At 44.7% G+C, this 21,423-nt stretch overlaps 1 protein-coding gene across 1 annotated transcript in view; it reads right to left on the bottom strand.

Annotated features, from left to right (window-relative positions):
* The window catches only part of UQCC1 (ubiquinol-cytochrome c reductase complex assembly factor 1), a 255,738-nt gene that overhangs the window by 188,474 nt on the left and 45,841 nt on the right, over positions 1-21,423 (bottom strand). The window contains exon 3 of the mRNA XM_068263909.1: positions 4,773-4,877. Coding sequence (XP_068120010.1) covers positions 4,773-4,877 — 105 coding nt within the window. The remainder of the gene's footprint in view (positions 1-4,772; positions 4,878-21,423) is intronic.

Genomic DNA, 21,423 nt, shown 5'->3' with positions numbered 1-21,423 from the left:
TACAACAATTTGGCTAAGAGACACTTTTTTGAGAGTTTTTAAAGACAAGCTAAAGCAGGAGATACCCAAGAAACATCTGAACCTTTTGTAGAATGAACACTTGAAAATCTCAATCGAGTTTTTGATTACTACATGTTCTACTTCAGCACAGGCTTACCATACCTATACTTTTTATATTTTTTTGAGTGCCTCCATTGTTTTACATTTATAATTATCACACCTCCACGTGGAGGTTGTTCGTTTTGAGCAACCCTTATTCCTAGGAACTATGAACTCTACCAGGAGTGCAACCTCTGTGGAACTTTGCAGACCCAAGCGGAGATGGGTTTTCCTCCTTAAAGAGGAACTTCAGCCTAAACAAACATACTATTATTAAGTTACATTAGTTATGTTAATTAGAATAGATAGGTAATATAATCTCTTACCCACCCTGTTTTAAAAGAACAGGCAAATGTTTGTGATTCATGGGGGCAGCCATCTTTTTGTTTGAAAGGAGGTGACAGGGAGCAGGAGACACAGTTCCAACTGTTCTGTATCCTGATAACCCCTCCCAGCTGCACACACTAGGCTTCAAATGTCAAATTCAAAATGTTAAAAAAAAAAAAAAAAAATTGCACCAAAACAGCAGAACAAGAACATCAGAAATCCCATCATGCTTTGCACAGCATAAGGGGAAAACTGCCCAGGCAGTTTTCTTCTGTGCAGCTAAAAATGAGACTTGTATAAGAGAAACAAAGTTCTGATGCTGTGAAACTGTTAAAGAAACACCAGGCCTTTTCAGTGCTGCTGAGTCAATTTTTAGTCTGGAGGTTCACTTTAAAAGGACTTCGAGGCCAAATGTATAAAAAAAAAAAAAAGTTAGATACCTGCATCAGTTTGGAAGGCACAGAGGACGCCGTCCGCGCCCTCCGTGCCGTTCCGCTGGGTCCCCGCTGCTCAATAGCCCCCCGAACGGCTCCCGACCTCACGGCCCAGGTCGGGCTCTCCTGCCTGCATGAAGATGGCCGCCGATCGGGGGTTGGCCCTAGAGCTACGCAGCCGCACTCGCAGCTATGTGGACTGCCCAGCCGCGGCCAGCCCCGGCAGTCATCTTCGTACAGGCAGGAGAGCCCGTCCCGGGCCGTAAGGTCGGGAGCCATTCGGGGGGCTATTGAGCGGCGGGGACCGGGCGGAACGGCACGGAGGGCGCGGACGGAATGTGGAAGGACGCAAGAGCGGAGTCTCCTTTGCTATGGCGCCACATCACACAAAAGTCCTCTCTTACCGGCATGGAGACGGCAGAGGCGTGATGGAGCTACCAATGATTTCAAGCACAGCAGCAGACATCACATAGGGCCGGGCAGCCAATGAGGCAGAAGCGAGCCCAGGCTCAAGTAGCTCCACCCCCTGCACTCATTTGTCTCCAGCATGCCTCCGCCCCTTCAAGTCGTGTAAGAAGATTTCTGTGCAGTGTAGTGCCGGAGCAACGGAGACGATGCTTCGGTGTCGTGCAACATTTGGGTAAGTGCAAGTAGGCACACCAGGACCCCACATTCGTTGACCGAACAATGTGCCTAATAGAGGTTTGCTAAAACCTATTTTAAAGGTTCTGAGGCCTGATGGAATAAAGTATTATGGTCTCATGAGACCAAACAGGAACTGCATGGCCTCAACACAAAATAGTACATGCAGTGGGAAATCAATATAACTCGCCATCCAAATAACACGGAAAGTATGGAGGTGGTAACAGTTTTCTTTATCTGCAACATGGACTGGAGTTTTTTCTCATGATAGAAGAAAAAATGGACTGGAGGAAAAATTGTTTTGAGGAAAACCTGCTGCCCTGTGCTACAAAATTGCCCATAGAAACCACCGTGCAAAATGATCAGAAGGACACAACAACAGCAAAATTGATCACACATGGGCTGAAAGCGAAAGTCCTAGTGTAGCCTAAACAGAGACCAGACTTCAACCCTGCTGAAAACCTGTGGAATGACTAACCCTGCAGCCCACCATCGGTCATTATCCAATCTGACTGAGATTGAATAGTTCTGTTACAGGGATTATGTTTTTGGTTTTTTTATTCTGAACTGTTATGATTATATTATTTACTTGGCCATTCTTAGCTGCATTAAAAGTACGGTATGCGGCTGGAAAAAATATTTTTGATCGGGTCTCCATTTCAGGTTGCAATGTGTTAATTAAAAGCAAAAAACCAGCAGAACAAGTGTTGCACCAATACTTTACTCATCTCCTAAGCAAAATCCTGCAATCTCCATCATTTGGAGTTCATGCCCACTTTAGTCACATGAACACATAGGTGATGAGGTTTGGGGGGGGGGGGGGGGGGGGGGGGGGGGAGTTCTCACTTCTCTGCAGGCTGAAATGCCATCTCCCGGAGACCCTGTAGTTCAAATTAGAATGACGACCATAAGACAGCGAGGGAGTCATCTGAAATGTCAAATGGAGGTGCATCCAAGAAAGAGTGATGCAAGTTGAGCACGATTACAGATGCTTTCATTAGAATGGGAATTTTCTTCTTAAAGCATGTTTCAATAACAGGCGTAGTGTGGTGCAGTGGATATCACTCTTGCCTTGCAGCGGTCCCCAGTTCAAATCCCAGCCAGAACACTATCTGCAAGGAGTTTGAATATCCTCCCCATGTTTATGCGAGTTTCCTCTGGGCACTCCGGTTTCCTCCCACAGTGTTCTCCCCAGGCTCTTTTAGCCAGATGCTCCGCCAGGCTAGTTTTGGTGAGCACCCGGCCGTCAGCGGCTCACCACCCCCTATGCTGTGAGCAGAGTTGCGCACAGAATCACTGGCCCTGCATTCTCTCATCTCGCCCCACCCGGCTACTTTTTCATGTCACCCGGTTGGAAATAATTTCTGGGGAGAACACAGCCACATCTCAAAAACATACAGATACATTAATTGGCTACCTCCTAAAATGGGCCTTAGACTACAATGGACATATAAATATGGTATATGGGGATTAGATTGTGAACTCCTTTGAGGGACAGTTAGTGACAAGACTATATACACTGCGCTGCGGAAGATGTTGCCACTATAAATACTAAAAAAATATAACTCATCATGCATGTTATTAACTGACATTCCAAACTTAAAAGGACAAACTGTAACCTAGTAAAGAAACAAAAAACATACGGATAAGTAAATTGGCTCCCCCTAAAATTGGCCCTAGACTACAGTACTTACACTACATAATATAGACATATGGCAATAGTAGGGATTAGATTGTGAGCTCCTTTGAGGGACAGTTAGTGACAAGATATATATATATACACTGTACAGCGCTGCGTAATATGTCGGCGCTATATAAATACTACTAATTAATAATAATAATAATATTCAGCAATGTCTTGCAAGTAATACAATTGATTTTTATACTTAAAAATTAGAAAAAATAGGATTTCATTATACAATTTAATACTGTGCAAGACCTGATCATTTTGTGTCCGCTTTAGGCTAGGAGCACTCTAGGCAGGGCAGAAAAACATGCGTTTTCTGCATTTTTTTTTACATTTTTGAGTGCATTTTTTTAATGCATTTGCGGTTTTCATGCTTTTTGGTGCGTTTTCTCAATGTAGTATAATAAAGTATCACATGTCCTACAGTATTGTATTTGCTTTTCCACTGAAATACACTAAGGGCTTGATTCACAAAGCCGTGCAAACTGTTTAGCACGGGTGTGCTAAACAGTTAGCACGTGAAGTGGCATTCGCGGACTTTTGCGCGCGCACGCCACTTCCCGTGCTAAACAGTTTGCACAGCTTTGTGAATCAAGCCCTATGTATTCTTGACATGCATATGTAGCAAGTTGTGCGTTTTGAAAAAGGCGAACCATAGGCTTTCATTATGTGTAGAAATCCATGTGCCTTCCATAACGCTAGCAATTTTCTTAACTGGCCAGGAGGGTTCATGCTTTCCTTCAACATTAAAAACATTTTAAAATATGCATATGGAATTTATAAGGATAGACATGGATCATCTTGGCCATTTATTATTATTAATAATATGAAAGTGTGGAACAACAGTTTAATTTATAATTTACGAACCCACAGTACTAAACTAATAACCATTTCAGTTTCATGGTTCTGGTCCTAAGTTATTGCCTTGATAGCATCGCTCCTCCATATTACTTTTACTCCAAATCCCTCGGTTCTTCTGCTGGGTAACAAATTGAGTAGCATGAAACACCCTGCTCACAGGATGCTTGAGCATGTAGTCAATTCTGCAAAAACATATCTCGCCTCTTGTTGGAAAAAACCCTATCTATCTATTGATCATGTTATTGACAAGATTCACAGATTGCAACCGTGGAGGATCAGGTGCTTCAATTTGATAATACTCGGACCCCTTGGTTGGACTATGCTGACAAAGGTCTGCGGTATCTGTTATTCTTTGAATAATATTGCACCACTTTCTACTTGACCCCTGTGGACCCTAGTTGCGGGCCTTTTTCACCACTTTTTTGTCTTTGGGCTCAGACATTTTGCTGTATTCATGGTAGTACTCTAAAAGTCACGTTTCATGGTTATCATGTTGTTTTTGTACTTTAAGTATTTGAACAATGTTGTTCCTCTAATACTTTTGCAACTACAACTTTTGCCCCCTGCGTGGGGATATTTTGTGATTTCCTTGTTAAGCTAAAGTGTTATCATCAATAAAAACCTTTGAAACTAATAACCATTTTAGCAATTAAGGTCTGCTTTTGAAGTTGTGGTTAATGTATACAATTTGCAATAAAAAAGAAAAAAAAAAGTGTTCTTACTATGTGAGTAGTATGTAAAGTCCGCCATATCTGTGTTGCACCAGTAGATCTGTGCTGAATTCCTTTGCATTCATCTTGTAGCCCCTTTGTAAAAGTGCAGATATTCTAGGAATAAAAAAAAACAAAACAACAACTTTAAATAATGATACAGTGTATGTTTGCAACAAAATCACAGGAAACAATCATTTGCTTGTTTCTTGGAGGGAGGTAGGTATGGCAGCCTCCATATGCCTCTCGCTTCAGTTGTCCTTTAATTCTCTGCAGCTATGTAGCTCAGGAGAAGTGAACTATGCAGATCTGTGCTCACTCTAGTTTACAACAGATGTCTAAGCTTCGGCTAGACCATCTTTGGAGTTGAAGAGTCCTCATGTTCTTCCTTTAGATTGTAAGCTCGCAAGGGCAGAGCACTCCCCCCCCTTTTGTGACTTGGAATTCATTATACATTTTATTCATCATTTTACTTTTATCACTGTCATTACCAATTCTGTATTTTGTATTCTGTATCGTTTTGGATTTTGTCACCAATGATTTTGTATATTGGTGTACACAATTGTCTGTATTATGCACCCCATGTTTGTCTTTTACTTTGTACAGCGCCATGGAATATGTTGGCACTTTATAAATCAATAATACAATTTTTAATTAAACTATTTTAGTTTTAAATAGAGCAAATGGTAAAGACCTAGTGCATGGATGTACTTTTTAATACATATGGTTTGGAACATATTCTGTTCATTGCACATTTCGGCATTTCTAAATTTTTGAATTACCTGGATTGTTGGGTTTACAAATCTGCCTCTGGCTAAATTTCTATGAGCCCCAGTCATGTGCATTTCCCGCACACAAAAAATTCACATTAAAAGTGACTAAAATCATGGGCTGTTTCTATCTGAGGCCCAGTGCACACCAAAACCGCTAGCAGATCCGCAATACGCTAGCGGTTTTGGGAGCTGATTTCAGAGCGATTCTAGGTATGTTTAGAGAGGTTTTCTAAACATACCTAGCGGTTTTGGGTGCGTTTTTGTGTAGCAGACTACACATTGTTACAGTAAAAACTGTTACTGAACAGTTACTGTAACAAAAATGCCTGGCAAACCGCTCTGAAGTAGCGTTTTTCAGAGCGGTTTGCGTTTTTCCTATACTTTACATTGAGGACGAAACGCTTCCGAAAACCGCAAACGCGCAGCAGGAGGCGCGTTTGCGGCTTGGCAAAAACCGCAAACCGCCGGTGTGCACCATCCCATTGCAATACATTAGACAAGCGTTTTTATAGGCGGATGCGGCCGGCGGATCGCGCCAAAAACCGCTTGGTGTGCACTGGGCCTAAATGCGTTTTGTGTGCAGACAGCATGTTGCCTTTTTCCAGCCACCACCGCAATGTAGAACTAGCATGTAACAATACCAACTAATGATGTCCAGAAAAATGAAAAGACCCACCTGGGCACCACAGACTTCAATCTGGAGAACAAACATGCAGTTTAATTAGAATAATTAGCACCAACTGAACTGCTCAAACTACTCCATAAAAATATTATAAGCATGACAGTACACGCAGCCATGGGCGTCCCTATGTCGCGCAAAATGTGGCATCCGCCCTCCCCTGGCCAGCCCCCCCAGCCACCCGAACCCGGAAGTCAGGGAGGGCCTGCCCTGGGGTGGCAACGGAGAGAGAAGAGGGAGCGGCGGGCACATCGGTGGGGAGAGGGAGAGAGAGAGCTTTCGCCGGGAGAATTGTCCCGCCGCAGCTGCCCGCACCACTGAATTCTGGAGGGGGAAGCGAGAGAGAGGGGGATCCCCAAGGTGAGGGAAGGGGGGGGGGGGGGGGAGACGTGGGGACACCCATAGACCTGGCTACCTATCCTTGGGACACCCATAGACCTGGCTACCTATCCTTGGGACACCTATAGGCCTGGCTACCTATCCTTGGGACACCTATGGGCCTGGCTACCTATCCTTGGGACACCTAAAGACCTGGCTATCTAAACTTGGGACACCTATAGACCTGGCTATCTAAACTTGGGACACCTATATACCTGGCTATCTAAAATGGGGATACCTATAGACCTGGATACCTATACTGGGGACACCTATAGACCTAGAACAATGTAGATAGCTCAACACTACAACCCTATATTTGCAGCACCAGGGAGTCAACCAGTCACAACCCTCATCCACCACAGGGCAACTTCGTCCTACAAATAGAAAAAACTGGGTCTCCATCTGGATTGTAAGGCAGATTGGCCTGTTTATTGAGATACCACAGTGCAGAGCACAACGTTTCGACACAAAGGTCTTTTTCAAGTGCTTACAGAACAAAGTGCACAAAACCATTACAAAGACATACATTTACATACTGTGACGGACAGCGCAGAGAGCATGGGCGCATCTCAGTACACAGACTGTTGCACAGACTGATTTGTTGATTAATATTAGTGGGCATACGTTTAATGAAGCAGAGAAGTCTATTCTTAATAGAGGATTGAGTTTTGTCCCTACGTTTTGCCAACCATTTTTTGACTTGAAAGTTGATGTGTACAAGCTAGTAAGGAAATTGAAATGGAAGGTTTGGCACTATTTGAAGAAGCCTATAAACAGCCTAGCTGCTATACAGATATATATATATATATATCTGAAAATCTGGGCAAGTAATAAATATGAGAGTATGCACAATGTCTCCCTTGCAGAGAGGCAGGCATTACAGAGACTTAGCAATGACCCGCAACTTGTGTTTAAAAAGGCATATAAAGGCAGGGCTGTGGAGTCGGAGTCGGAGTCGTGGAGTCGGGCAATTTTGGGTGCCTGGAGTCGGAGTCGGGAAAAAATGCACCGACTCCGACTCCTAATGAATTTGTAACTGTAATTAAAATAGAAAATATGATAAAATGTTCTAATTCTCAGATAATGGTCATTAAAAATAATGTATATATACAGTAATAGCTATGCTTAGTCCACAAAAATGAAATAAACCAATCAAAATTAGTTACTTGTGCTGCTTCAATAAAGCAGTCCCCGTATTTTTAAGGTCAGATATACATATCTAATTGTGACTGTATATATGATGTGTACACAGGAATCTCTTATATATACTAAATAACTTCTATGCTGTAAGAATAAAGCCTGATGTGTAGCTGTGTCACAAATAGAGATGGTCAACTAGATGGAAATAATTCTGCATTGATGCTGATTTATGCAAATGTATGCACTCCCTTTGCTGATAAAATCAAATAATTTGATATGTTATTAAAATTTGGTTTGGTGACTACAAATTAAAGGGTAACTGAGACGGATGAAAAGTAAAGTTTTATACATACCTGGGGCTTCCTCCAGCCCCCTTCAGGCTAATCAGTGCCTCGCTGTCCTCCACCACCCGGATCTTCTGCTATGAGTCCTGGTAATTCAGCCAGTCAGCGCTGTCCGGCCGCATGCCGCTCCCACAGCCAGGAACATTCTGCACCTGCGCAATAGTGCTGCACAGGTGTAGTATGCTCCTGGCGGCGGAGTGTGTGCATGCGCACTACGCCTGACTGGCTCAAGTACCTGGACTCATAGCAGAAGATACAGGTGGTGGAGGAGGACAACGAGGGACTGATTATCCTGAAGGCGGCTGGAGGAAGCCCCATGTATGTATAAAACTTTAATTTCATCTGTCTCAGGTTTACTTTGTTACACAGTAGTACTATACTCTACATATGCACTCCCCACAGAGCTGCAGGGAATCCACTGAGAATGCTGTGCACATTGAACACAGAGGTGTTGTCTATTTACAATCTCATTCCCCTGCAGAGTACCTGCACATCATTCTTACATGTACCCACACTTACATTGCCTAGGGCCTGATAGATGTTCTTTGTACCGGTTTGTACCTTTTACAAGTACTCTTACCAAGGACTAGTTTTAGTCTAAAGGGAATAAATATAGTAGTCTACATATGCTTCTCACTTCAGTGGTCTTGTAAAATTCCTAAGCGTTGGCAGTTAAGAGACGAATTTCATGTTACATACTTTTAATCAACAAAATTGTAATATGCAAATTAGAGGAGTCGGAGTCGGTGGATTTTTGGACCGACTCCACAGCCCTGGATAAAGGGGGATCATTGGTTGTCCAGTCTAATACTAGGTACACACCATACAATTTTCTGTTAGATTTTCTCTTAGATTTACCTGCAAGATAGCTTTTTTCCCATGTTGTAGGTAAATCTAACAGAAGAATCTAACAGAAAATTGTATGGTGTGTACCTAGCATAAGAATAATTACATGGCAGAGTTGGAGAGACAGATTAATGATACAGCTACGTATAGGAAGCTGGCCAGTGCCCCCTCCCCAGCAGTGAAAGAGGATATTGAGGCCCTGTTAATGAAAGCATTCAAGGATGGTCTAAATTTCAAGTGAACTGGCAGCATCATTGAAAAAAGAGATATATAGGGTACCTGTGTTATATCTGCTCCCGAAAGTTCATACACAGTTTTTGACGCATTTGGAAGGTCTTGCGGCTGATAATGTGACTTTTTTGGTTAGCTTAGACGTGGTCAGCCTATATACTAACATTCCACAAATGGAGGGACTAACAGTAGTCAGAAAAGCTTTCGCTGAAATGGGGGAGACTACCGTATTTTTCGGACTATAAGACACACTTTTTCTCCCCCAAAAATGGGGGGGGGGGGGGGAAGTCAGTGCGTCTTATAGTCCGAATGTGCAGCCAGATGTCCCCCACAAGTGGGTGCAGGACTTACTGGAAGCCCTCGCCTATTCAGCCGCGGGCTCCGAGTCCTGCATCCTGCTTCCGTGTTCACGAATCATCGGCTCTCCTCCTTCCTTGGTTACTTTCTGTCCCTCCTCCCTGCAGCTGAGCGGCAGATGCCCTGTGCATTTGTGACAGCATGCTTGCTGTCTCGGGCGGATATGTAGCAACATGGACGTACATCTTCTGGGTTCCCGCAGTGGCTCCATCTGATCCTTGTCACTGGCACGATGTCCTTGCTTCTTTTCTGCCACCGGAACTGCGACATCGGCACTCGGCAGTGGAGGACATCAGTGGCTCTGAGTCACGTGGGCCATTAGCTGTAGCTGCCCACGTGACTCCGACTTGTAACCCGGCGTGCTTGCTGTCTCTTGTGGGTGTGTAGCAGCATGATAGTCTTCCGGGCACCACGCTGCGGCTCCATATGGTCCTTGCCACCGGCACCGATGTCCCTGCTTCTCTACTGCCCCTGAATGAAGACATCGGCAGTGGAGGACATCAGCGGCTCTGAGTCACGTGGGCCATCAGCTGGAGCTGCCCACGTGACTCTGGCTTGGGATCCAGCGTGCTTGCTGTCTCAAGCGGGTATTGAGGGGCATGGACGCAAGTCTTCCGGGTTCCTGCAGCGGCTCCATATGGTCCTTTCCTCCGGCACAATGTCCCTACTTCTTTACTGGCCCCGAACGAAGACATCGGCAGTGGAGGACATCCTTGGCTCTGAGTCACGTGGGCCATCAGCTGGAGCTGCCCACGTGACTCCAGTTCTTGTAGCAGAAGGGGGCATCCTTGCCACTGATCACAGCATGAACTCGACCCTGACGCTCTCTAGACATCCCCAGCAGCAGGATCAACAGCAGCCCACGATCAACAGTCAGCAGCCCAGCAGAATGCCTCTCCCCTAGCATTGGTAAGTATGAAATGTTTATTTATAGCTTAGTGTAGGTAGCTTGTAGGAATTGTAGCTTAGTGTAGGTTTTAGAGGGCAGCAGGGGATAATATGATGATTTTATTGGGGCAGCAGGAGTAAGTTAGTGTAGAGTAGCAGTAGATTGGTTAGCGTAGCTAGTGGTGCAACAAGGATTAATGTAGGGTAGTTATTGGAGCAACAGGAGCTAGTGTAGCTGGCAGTCAGTGTAGGTCCATAAGACCCCCCTGCACCATAGACACACCAGGTTTAGTAGGTTTTTTTTCTTTCCCTGATTTTTGCCCTCTAAACCTAGGTGCGTCTTATAGTCCGGAGGGTCTTATAGTCCGAAAAATACGGTAATTTTGATCAACAGTCTTTTACTCTGACCTTACTGGAATTTTGTCTAAAATCAAACTATTTTAGAGTGGGTCAGGATTTCTTTTTACAGGTCCAGGGTGTTCCTATGGGGGCGCCATATGCACCTAGTCTAGCAAATGTATACATGGTGGAGTTTGAGACCAAATTTATTTTGAATAATGAAATTTTTTTTGAGCTACGACAAGGGTTTTTGCAGGTACATAGATGACCTGTTCTTTTGTTGGACAGGCCCTGAAAGGTCGTTGGTTGATTTTTTTGAAGGTCTCGATCCCTGCCATGGAACACTGAAATTCACGCTGGAGTATAATGCTAGGAGTTTGCATTTTCTCGATGTGAAGGTGACGATTGAGGATGATATTTTTGTGACTGACCTGTACCGCAAGGGCACTGACAGGAATAATTCTTTGCTGGCCACCAGCTGCCATCCTCCTGCTCTGAAAAAAGGTTTGCCTAAGAGTCAGTTGATTAGAGCTAGGATAATCACCTCTAGTGATGTAGGGCATCTAGAGCAGTCCAGAAGGATGGTTGAGGACTATGTAGTGAGAGGCTACCCGAGAGAGGAGGTAGAAAAAACGGCTTTAGAGGTGTTCAAACTAGACAGGAGAGAACTGAGGCAAAAGAGACAAAGAGGAACATGTAGAGGGTGTGCAGTTTATTCTGACCTATGACAACCATGCCAATGATGTTAGGAAATGCCTGACAAGTGCATGGTTAGTGATAGAGTCAGATCTGTTTTTGGCGAGAATTTTCACTTCTCCCCCTGTACTGTGTATTGGAAAGGGAAAAGTGTACGTGATCACTTGGTGAGAGCTGACGTAAGGGATGTTAAAGTTCGAAACGAAACGTTCATTCTGCGTCGGAAGGGTACATTCCCATGTCTAAATTGTCAGAATTGTCCTCAATTATTAGAGGTGACTTTGTTAGACACACTACTAAGGGTACGAAATTGAAAGTGTATGGCAATTTTTCATAAACGACTAATGTCGTTTATTTGCTGAAGTGCCCTTGCGGTATGGGTTATGTCGGTCAGACTACTGGTGATATTAGGACAAGATTAAATGAACATACCGTAGAAGTAATATTAGAACTTACAAAGTTGAAAAATCAAAAAAATCTAACGATCAATTTTAATCTCCTATAGGTAGACACTTCTATCAATGTAGACATACGGTGGGAGACTTAAGATGGTGCGTACTGGAGAAAGTTCACTGCATTGAAGGTGTTGACTCACAAACCTTACTTTTGTGCAGGGAAAGAAAATGGATTAGTGACCTGGGAACATTGACCCCTAATGGAATGAATGAAGCATTTAGCTTAAAATGTTTCCTGTGAGCTAATACTCACTGATTTTGGCCTGTCTCGTTAAGCATTGTGCCCGCCCCTGTGTGGGCATGATTTATGTAAATGTATATGTCTTTTTAATAGTTTTGTGCACTTTGGGCCATATGCAATTCACTTTTTCACCTGTGTTTTCTCCTAGGTGATATTTTTAAACTTGTCAATAAAATGCCTTTTAAGCCCCCAGAAGGCAAGAAAATGATTAAAATAATTTTGATAGTACTTTTTCACCAACTTTTTGGTACTTTTTAAGTTGAAAAGTACTGGAAAGTTATTTAAAATCAAATATGAAAAATTATCTCCTAGGTGAAAACTCAGGTGAAAAAGAGAATTGCATATGGCCCTTTGTTCTGTAAGCACTTGAAAAAGACCTTCGTGCCGAAACGTTGTGCTCTGCACTGTGGTATCTCAATAAACAGGCCAATCTGCCTTAAAATCCAGGTGGAGACCCAGTTTTTTCTATTTGTGTGACACCTACAGACCTGGCTACCTATTCTGAGGATGCCTATAGACCTGGCTATCTATCCTGGGGACACCTATAGATCTGGCTACCTATTCTAGGGATACCCTATAGACCTGGCCATCTATACTGGGGACTGTCACTACCTAAACTGGGGGGCTCCTGGCGCTACCTAAACTAGGGGGCACCTGTCACTACATAAACTATCCAGGCCAGCCAGCCCAGCATCACCACCAGCAAACCAGCCCAGAATCACTGTCAAAAAGACCACAGCATCACCACCAGTCAGGCCAGCATTTACTTCAACCGGCCAAGCACAGCCCAGCATCACTGCCAGCCAGGTCACAGCATCACCGCCAGCCAGCCCAGCCACAGCATCACCGCCAGCCTGGCCACAGCATCACTGCCAGGCCTTTCAGCCCACACGTCATCCCCAATCCAGCCAAAAACAGTATTGCCAGGCCAGCCAGGCACAGCAGCCAGTAGAGGAGAATTCAGAAGTCAGGTGAGAGGCGTCTACCATATTAAGGGGGTTATCTGCCTATGTGAAATGCTGTCTATTTATGTGCCTCATGACTGCGGAATTTGTCTTGTTTGGGGCCTCATGACTGCTGAATTTGTCTTGTTGAGGTTCACATGATTTGTTGGGGGCCTCAAGATTGCTGAATGTGTCTTGTTGAGGGCCTCGTGTCTTGTTGGGGGCCTCATGATTGCTGAATTTGTCTTGTTGGGGGTCTCATGATTGCTAACTGTGAGACTATGGGAAAAGCTGAATCATCATCATATGAGACAATACCGTAGCATTAAACCTACTTTTTTTTAGGTTTTTAAAACTGGGTGGTTCTAAAAAAAATGAATACCTTTTTCAGGAGTACGATGGATGAAATTGTTTATCTTCACAGTTTATTTTGAACTTGGATTTTCCTTAATGTTCATGTATGAGTTAAAACGTTTGTATTTAGTTTAATTACTTGACGACCATGGGATATTGCGTACGAGAGAGAACGGCGCCGGAGACTTGGGCGCAGGACACAGCCAGTATATGGCTGATCCTGCTGCCGCACAAGTCCGGGCCGTGTTAATTACTATTCCCCCTCCAGGCCGACATGGGGGGAATGAAATAATTCGGCTTCCAGCAATCGCTGGAATCTGAATTATTGTTTTAAAAGCAACTTCAGGTCCGTCTTCTGACGGCGCTGAAGTTACTCCCTGTGCCTGCGATAGCCGTAGTTCCTATTACGGCCTATGGTGGCGCCGGCTGCGCCCAAGTCTCCTGCGCTGCTGCGCCCAAGTCTCCAGCGCTGGATTTACCGCGTTCGGGGGATATTTGCCTGCGCCATGCTGCGTGGGCTTTTCAGCCCCCAGCACAGATCGTATTAGCAGCAGGGCGATCAGACTTCCCCCCCTTTTTTTCCCCACTAGGGGGATGTCCTGCTGGGGGGGGGTCTGATCGCCGCCGCTCTGTGTGGCCGAGGGGGGGGCGCTCCTCAAAGCCCCCCTCCGCAGTGATTCCCTGCCGCCCTCCCTTTCCCTCCCTCCCCTCTTTCTGGGTGGCACAGGACGGCGATGACCTGCGAAACGCGTTGCCACTTGTTTTAGGGGTATGTGAATAAATTGTGTTTTACTTCAATCAACAGCAGTTGTGTCTGTTTTGGGGCTGGCAGGTCCACCACCGCCACCCTAACATTTTGAACGTTTGTAGTGATTTTTATCCTTCTGGCCCCTCTGTAGATCTCTCTATATATCAAGATATCCACCCTTGGTGGAAGGGTGTTACACCCTCCTTTTTCTTCTATCTACAGAGAGCGACGTCTTAAGGCTCTTACACACATCAGACCATAGTCTTTGGAAAATGAAAGATCACAGACCAATTTTACCCCCTTCCATGTAGTAGGAGAGCCACACCTACAAAGTCTATTCTATGGAGCTGAACTCCCCATCAGACAGAAATCTTTGCAAGATGCTGCACACACAGATGCTGTACACATTCAAAAGATCAGTATCTGCAAAAGATCTGTTCCTGCCTAAGATCCGTTCCTGCAAAATGCATTCATAGTCTATGATATCTGCAGATCCTCATACACACCTTGTTTAACAGACATTCATCTGCAGATCAGATCCACCAGGATGGATTTTCAGATCTGCAGATGATTGTCTGATCTGCAGATGAATGTCAGTTAAACAAGGTGTATATGATGATCTGCAGATCTCATAGACTATGAATACAATTTGCAGGAACGGATCTTTGGCAGGAACAGATCTTTTGCAGATACTGATCTTTTGTGTCTCTACAGCATCTTTGTGTGCAGCATCTTCGAAAGATTTCTGTCTGATGGGGAGTTCAGCTCCATAGAATAGACTGTGTAGGTATGGCTCTTATACTACATGGAAGGGGGTAAAATTGGTCTGATCTTTCATTTTCAAAAGACTATGGTCTGATGTGTGTATGTGGCCTTAGTCCTGAGTGGTGACAGGCTTGTTCTCCCCACCTGCTTCTACAGTGGTTACCTTGGAGGTAACCCAGGTTTGTAAGTATAATACTTAAGTTTCACATTTTCTCTCCCATTCTCCAATACATACTACACTATATTGGGCGCTCGGTTTTCTGCTTTTTATATCGTATACATTAACCTCTTTGGTGGTATGGATGACTCATCCAAGGCAAAATAGCTGAAACCAGTATGGACGAGTTGGGCTCATAGAGCAGTTCTAAGGCAGGGTTCAGTTTTTTTTTCACATGCATTTTTCTGCGTTAAAATTTGCGGTGACATTTTTTTTGCATGCTCTGGATACCTGGATGCAAACATTTGCACACAAACTTTAATCTCCCTGGCGGTAAGCCCGAGCTGAGCTCGGGCTATGCCGCACAGGGAGATATCTCAGCCCCTGGTGGGGCGATTTTTACAAAGTAAAGTGCTGTGCGCGCAGCTAGCACTTTGCTAGCTGCGCGCACAGCTTGATCGCCGCCGCTCTGCGGCGATCGGCCGCACGCAGCGGCTGAAGAGCCCCCCCCCCCCCCCCGCCAGAGCCCTGCGCTGCCCGGATCAATGAGTTCCGGGCAGCGCTATGGGCTGGATCGGGTGTGCCTGACGTCAGGACGTCGGCTGACGTCCATGACGTCATGCCGATCGTCGCCATGGCGACAGGAGAAGCCAAACAGGGGAACGCGTTATATACGCGTTCCCCTGTTTGCTATTGTTGCCGGCGGCGATCGGACTAGAGGGCCACATGCGCCCTCTAGTGGTGTTTCATGTAGCTACCACTCTGGTAGCTTTACATGAAACAAAACAAAACAAAAAAAATTAAAAAAAATAGGTTTTTTCCACCATCTGAAAAAAAAATTAACCGCCAGGAAGGTTAATGCACAAAACTGCATGCTTTCTGCCAAAAAGTTAAAGAGTGGGGAAAAAATGTTGACATGATTTTGTCATTGTTTGAAAGTCTTAGTTTTATTATACTCAAAATGTATACTTGACCCTTGCTTCACATTTTATTAACCCATTCGCGTTCCGTTTTCACTTGAGCAATGTTCACCTCCCATTGATTAGCCTATAACTTTATCACTACTTTAGCCTATAACTTTATCACTACTTATCACAATGAACTGATCTATATCTTGTTTTTTCCGCCACCAATTAGGCTTTCTTTGGGGGGGTACATTTTGCTAAGAGCCACTTTACTGTAAATGCATTTTAACAGGAAGAATAAGGGAAAAAAAACGGAAAAAATGCATTATTTCTCAGTTTTAAGCCATTATAGTTTTAAAATAATACATGCCTCCATAATTAAAACTCACGTATTGTATTTGCCCATATGTCCCGGTTATTACACCGTTAAAATTATGTCCCTATCACAATCTATGGCGACAATATTTTATTTGGAAATTAAGGTGCATTTTTTCCGTTTTGCATCTATCACTATTTACAAGTTTAAAATAAAAAAAAATATAGAAATATTTCACCTTTACATTGATATTTAAAAAGTTTAGACCCTTAGGTAAATATTTACATGTTTTTTTTTTATTGTAATGTTTTTTGTTTTTCTATATTAACCACTTCCCAACTGAGGGGTTTTACCCCCTGACCACCAGAGCAATTTTCACCTTTCAGCGCTCCTTCCATTCATTCGTCTATAACTTTATCATTACTTATCGCAAAGAAATGAACTATATCTTGTTTTTTTCGCCACCAATTAGGCTTTCTTTAGGTGGGACATTATGCCAAGAATTATTTTATTCTAAATGTGTTTTAATGGGAAAATAGGAAAAAAAATTATTGTTTTTCAGTTTTTGGCCTTTATAGTTTTTAAATAATGCATGCTACTGTAATTAAAACCCATGAAATGTATTTGCCCTTTTGTCCCGGTTATAAAACCATTTAAATTATGTCCCTATCACAATGTTTGGCGACAATATTTTAATTGGAAATAAAGGTGCATTTTTTTCAGTTTTGCGTCCATCCCTAATTACAAGCCCATAGTTTATGAAGTAACAGTGTTATACCCTTTTGACATAAATATTTAAAAAGTTCAGTCCCTAAGGTAACTATTTATGTATTTTTTTTTTTAATTGTAATTTTTTTTTTTTAAATTACAAGAAAAAAAAATGTGGGCAGTGTGGGAGGTAAAGGGTTAATTTTGTGTGTTAACCCTCCTGGCGGTTTGCAAAAAAAATCGCCAGGGGGCAGCAAATCTTTTTTTTAAAAATTTTTTTTTTTTTTTTTCATGTAGCGAGACAAAGTCTCGCTACATGATAGCCGCTGCTCAGCGGCATCCCCCCAGCCCCTCCGATCGCCGCCGGCGATCGGAGATCCGGAGATCCCGTTGAAAGAACGGGATCTCCTGGAGGGCTTCCCCCGTCGCCATGGCGACGGGCGGGATGACGTCACCGACGTCATCGACGTCGTGACGTCAGAGGGGACTCCGATCTGCCCCATAGCGCTGCCTGGCACTGATTGGCCAGGCAGCGCACGGGGTCTGGGGGGGGGGGGCGGCCGCGGCGAGAGGAATTGCGGCGGATCGGCGGGTAGCGGCGGCGATCGGGCACTGCACGCAGCTAGCAAAGTGCTAGCTGCGTGCAGCAAAAAAAAAAATTATGCAAATCGGCCCAGCGGGGCCTGAGCGGTGCCTTCCGGCGGCATAGCCCGAACTCAGTTCAGGCTTACCGCCAGGAAGGTTAAACTAATTTATTTCTATGTGAAAAATGCTTTGGATGTAGTTTTACTATTTGGCCACAAGATGGCCACAGTAACATTTTGTTTATGCGACCTGCAAGCGTCCGGAAGGACGCTTGCAGGAAGTAGAAAGAGGCTGAGAACTTTTTTTTTTTCCCACAATGGTCGCGCTGCTCAGCCGAGCGGCAGCGGATCATTGCGGGGCTGAGATCAACGAACGGGAATGGATTTTCCCGTTCATTGATCTCCGGGCGAGCGGGCGGTGGCGTGTTTACTAGCGGCGGGCGGCGTGTTTACGAGCGGGAGCGCGGGCAGCGGCGCGGAAAGTACGTATTTCTCCGTCCCTGGGGGTTAAAGGATGGAAAAAGGGACGGTGAAATACGTACGCGCGGGGGTAAAGTGGTTAAACATTTTATTTGGGTAGTTTTGGGAGGGTGGGATGTAAACAAGAGATTTATAATGTAAATGTGTGTTTGAATTATATTTTTTTTACTTTTAGCTATAGTTTTACTTTTTGGCCACAAAATGGCGGCCATGAGTTTGTTTACATGACGTCACTCTAAGCGTAACATATGCTTAGAGAGACGCATGGGGGAGGCAACAGCCAGAAAAAACGCAGATTCCGAGAGAAGCTGTCGCTTTTTCAGCGGGGAAGAGGAATCAGTGATCGGGCACCATAGCCCGATTCACTGATTGCCTGGCTAACGAACCGCGGGCCGGGAGCGCGCGCAAGGTTCCTGGACGTAGTTTCTACCTCCAAAAACTAAAATAGGATAATGTATACGAGATTGATGTAGCATGCCGTTTCTAATAGGTGTATAAATTTGTTTGTGTTCAGATGTAGGTTATTTAAATATGCTTCTCTATGCAGCACCTGATGACTCCCAGCATAACGAAACAAGTAGGAAGAAGCAGGCCCAGATTTAAATTACAGGAGCCAATAGGCACAGATGTCCTGGCACCCTAGACTTTAGGAATGGAGGAAGAGAGGCACTAGGGAAGGAGAGTGAGCTTGCCTATCCATCATCGTGTGCCTGTAGGTATGTGCCTATAGTGCCTTAAGGTAAATCCGGCCCTGGGTAGAAGCCTGCAGGTACGCCGACACTCAAGCTATACAGAAGTGCGGGTTTACTGATCGCAGATGGGCTGGAGGTAAAAGTTTTGTGGATAAATTAAAGCTTTTAGAGATTGATCACTGGCCTGGTGTTTTTGAAGCAAGGTTTAACAGAGATGTATATATTATATGCAAAGTGGCAAGCATCCAGTCAGTAAACGCATTCACATTTGGGGCGAGATCTCCCATTCCTATTCCTTGGTGGTGGCACATCCTGCTGGAGTGCAGCACGTGGTTTGAGATCTTGATATGTTAAAACTGTATTGAGCGCTGTGTGTGTTTTTTAGTATTTTCTACTGTATCTCTGATTGGAAGTGATTGGAGTTTGAGCGCAGCTGCTGGGAAGTTGATTGGAGGAATAAAGCAAAGTGACTTTGAGGTTGTGATTTCACATTGCTAATCAGCGTTGCGGTACAATGATAGCATCGCACCTCAATACTAAAAAATAGCCTTCGGGGATTACCCGGCAATTCACAGTAATCTCTCTTCTGGCTGCAATCCAAGCAGAAAGTGATACTCTCTAGCACTCCGTTCCTGATACCATTCCGAAAATGCAGCACGCGAATATGTGCGGGGCCATAGACTTACATGACTTTCGGTTGTCGGACGTCACCATGCATGCTGGACACCAACGAGAGGATGCTCCAGCATCACCGTGCAGCAAATTGAGGACTTCCGGTGCATTGCATCGCGTAAGCAGTGTTCCTCAACCCTGTCCTCAAGGCCCACCAACAGTGCATGTTTTGTAGAAATCCACAAAGGTAGCCAATCAGCTCTGCTGAGACACTAATCACCTCACCTGTGCATGTTTGTGGTTTCCTGCAAAACATGTATTGTTGGTGGGCCTTGAGGATAGGGTTGGGGAACTCAGGCGTAAGGTATGAAATGCCCCATAGACTTTCATTGCTGTAGCGTTACCCTGCGGTAAAACAGGGTAACGCAACACACTAGTGTGAAAGGGGCCTTGGGAATTTACTTTTATTGATCCATTGGAGTGTGTTTTTTCTGTACACCTATTTTGCTTGGTAAGAAGTGTTCATATCACAATAAGCACCTTCATATCTTTCCTCTGTTAACTGAATGCGCTGTGCAGTGGTCCAGCCAGCACACGCTCCGTTAGGACTCTTTACGCCCTAAGTTTTGAGTATGGATGACAATGTCTCTGGAGAGAAGTCGTTGCCACAATAGTAGACTGTTCCGCAAATGCATGCCATGCTCTGGCTGCTGCCAGCAGGCCTTTCACTATCAAAACACTCCTTGTGGGTAGCGGGCGCGCTCTGAGCACAGCAGCCCATGATATATAGGTCATCGCCCGCTATGTGGCTGTCTGCACGGCCTCCTAGTGCCATAATATTGGCAAGCGCCGACCGCGCCATCCTGTGCGTATTGTGTTCTCTGGGAATTTTCACGCTCCAATGGCTCTCTTGCATTACGCTCCTGCACTTTCAGAGATAATTTACATTACCAACAGAAGATAATTTTATAAACAACGGGGACTGGAATTTCCTCTGCCATAACTTCAATGCCGAAGTCTCGCAGCTGACGTTCACTGTGATTTATGAAACATTTTACTCTCTATTTATGTATCTTGTACTGATTAAGTGTCATTTGAAAAAACATCTGGGGCTCATTGAGGCATTATTGCCACAAGCTGACTTCCACCAGGATCTCCGTTAGTGTTGTATAATAAACACAGCTGCGAATCTGCTGCCATTCTGTATACTTTGTCTTCTACCAGAGCATAGTTAAATAAAAGGGCTGGCAACCTGGATTGTGAAGACCAGAGGGGGGAAATGGTCAGGAGACGCCCAGCTGACAGGTTTGAGTGTCTGCTGTGAAACGCTCATTAATCAGACGGCGGGGTCAGTGGCAATCTCAGGTAAAATTAAATGGACGATTGTAGTCTATACAGTGGAGGTTTAGATGCTTAGATCATGCATATAAGGAATGGGGAAGCCGTAGCCTAAGCAAAGTCTGCAGTCAACACAGCCCCGACAGCACCTGCAGCACATGTGATATCAGCATTTCAATGTGCCATTATAAGCAATTGTGAGCTGGATAGCGGGCATTATTCTACGGGTCCAATGCATCCTGCCGTCCAAGATGTCAAGAGGTGTGATAATAGACCCCATGACACCCGGCATCATGGGGTGAAGGGGGGAGCTTGGGAGCTGGAAGGGCGGTCCTATACAGAACAACAACAGTAGGGAGCGTAAAACATTACCTGCTCCTGTTAGCGATACGCGTCATCTTCACTACCTCTTTAGTTTACAACCAGCCAGCCAGTCACCACGCACCAGCTTCTGACCCTGTCATATGGACTAAGGCCTAGTGCACACCGAAGCGTTTCCGCTGCGGTTTGCGATCTGCTTGCGGGTGCGGATCCGCTAGGGTAATGTATTTCAATGGGCTGGTGCACACCAGAGCGGGAGGCGTTTTGCAGAAACGCATACTCCCGGGCTGCTGCAGATTTTGGATTGCGGATGCGTTTCTCCCTCAATGTTAAGTATAGGAAAAACGCAAACCGCTCTGAAAAACGGCACTT

This window comes from Hyperolius riggenbachi, chromosome 12, assembly GCF_040937935.1.
Source record: "Hyperolius riggenbachi isolate aHypRig1 chromosome 12, aHypRig1.pri, whole genome shotgun sequence".
Taxonomy (NCBI): Eukaryota; Metazoa; Chordata; class Amphibia; order Anura; family Hyperoliidae; genus Hyperolius; species Hyperolius riggenbachi.
This window is presented reverse-complemented; position numbering and strand designations above follow the sequence as displayed.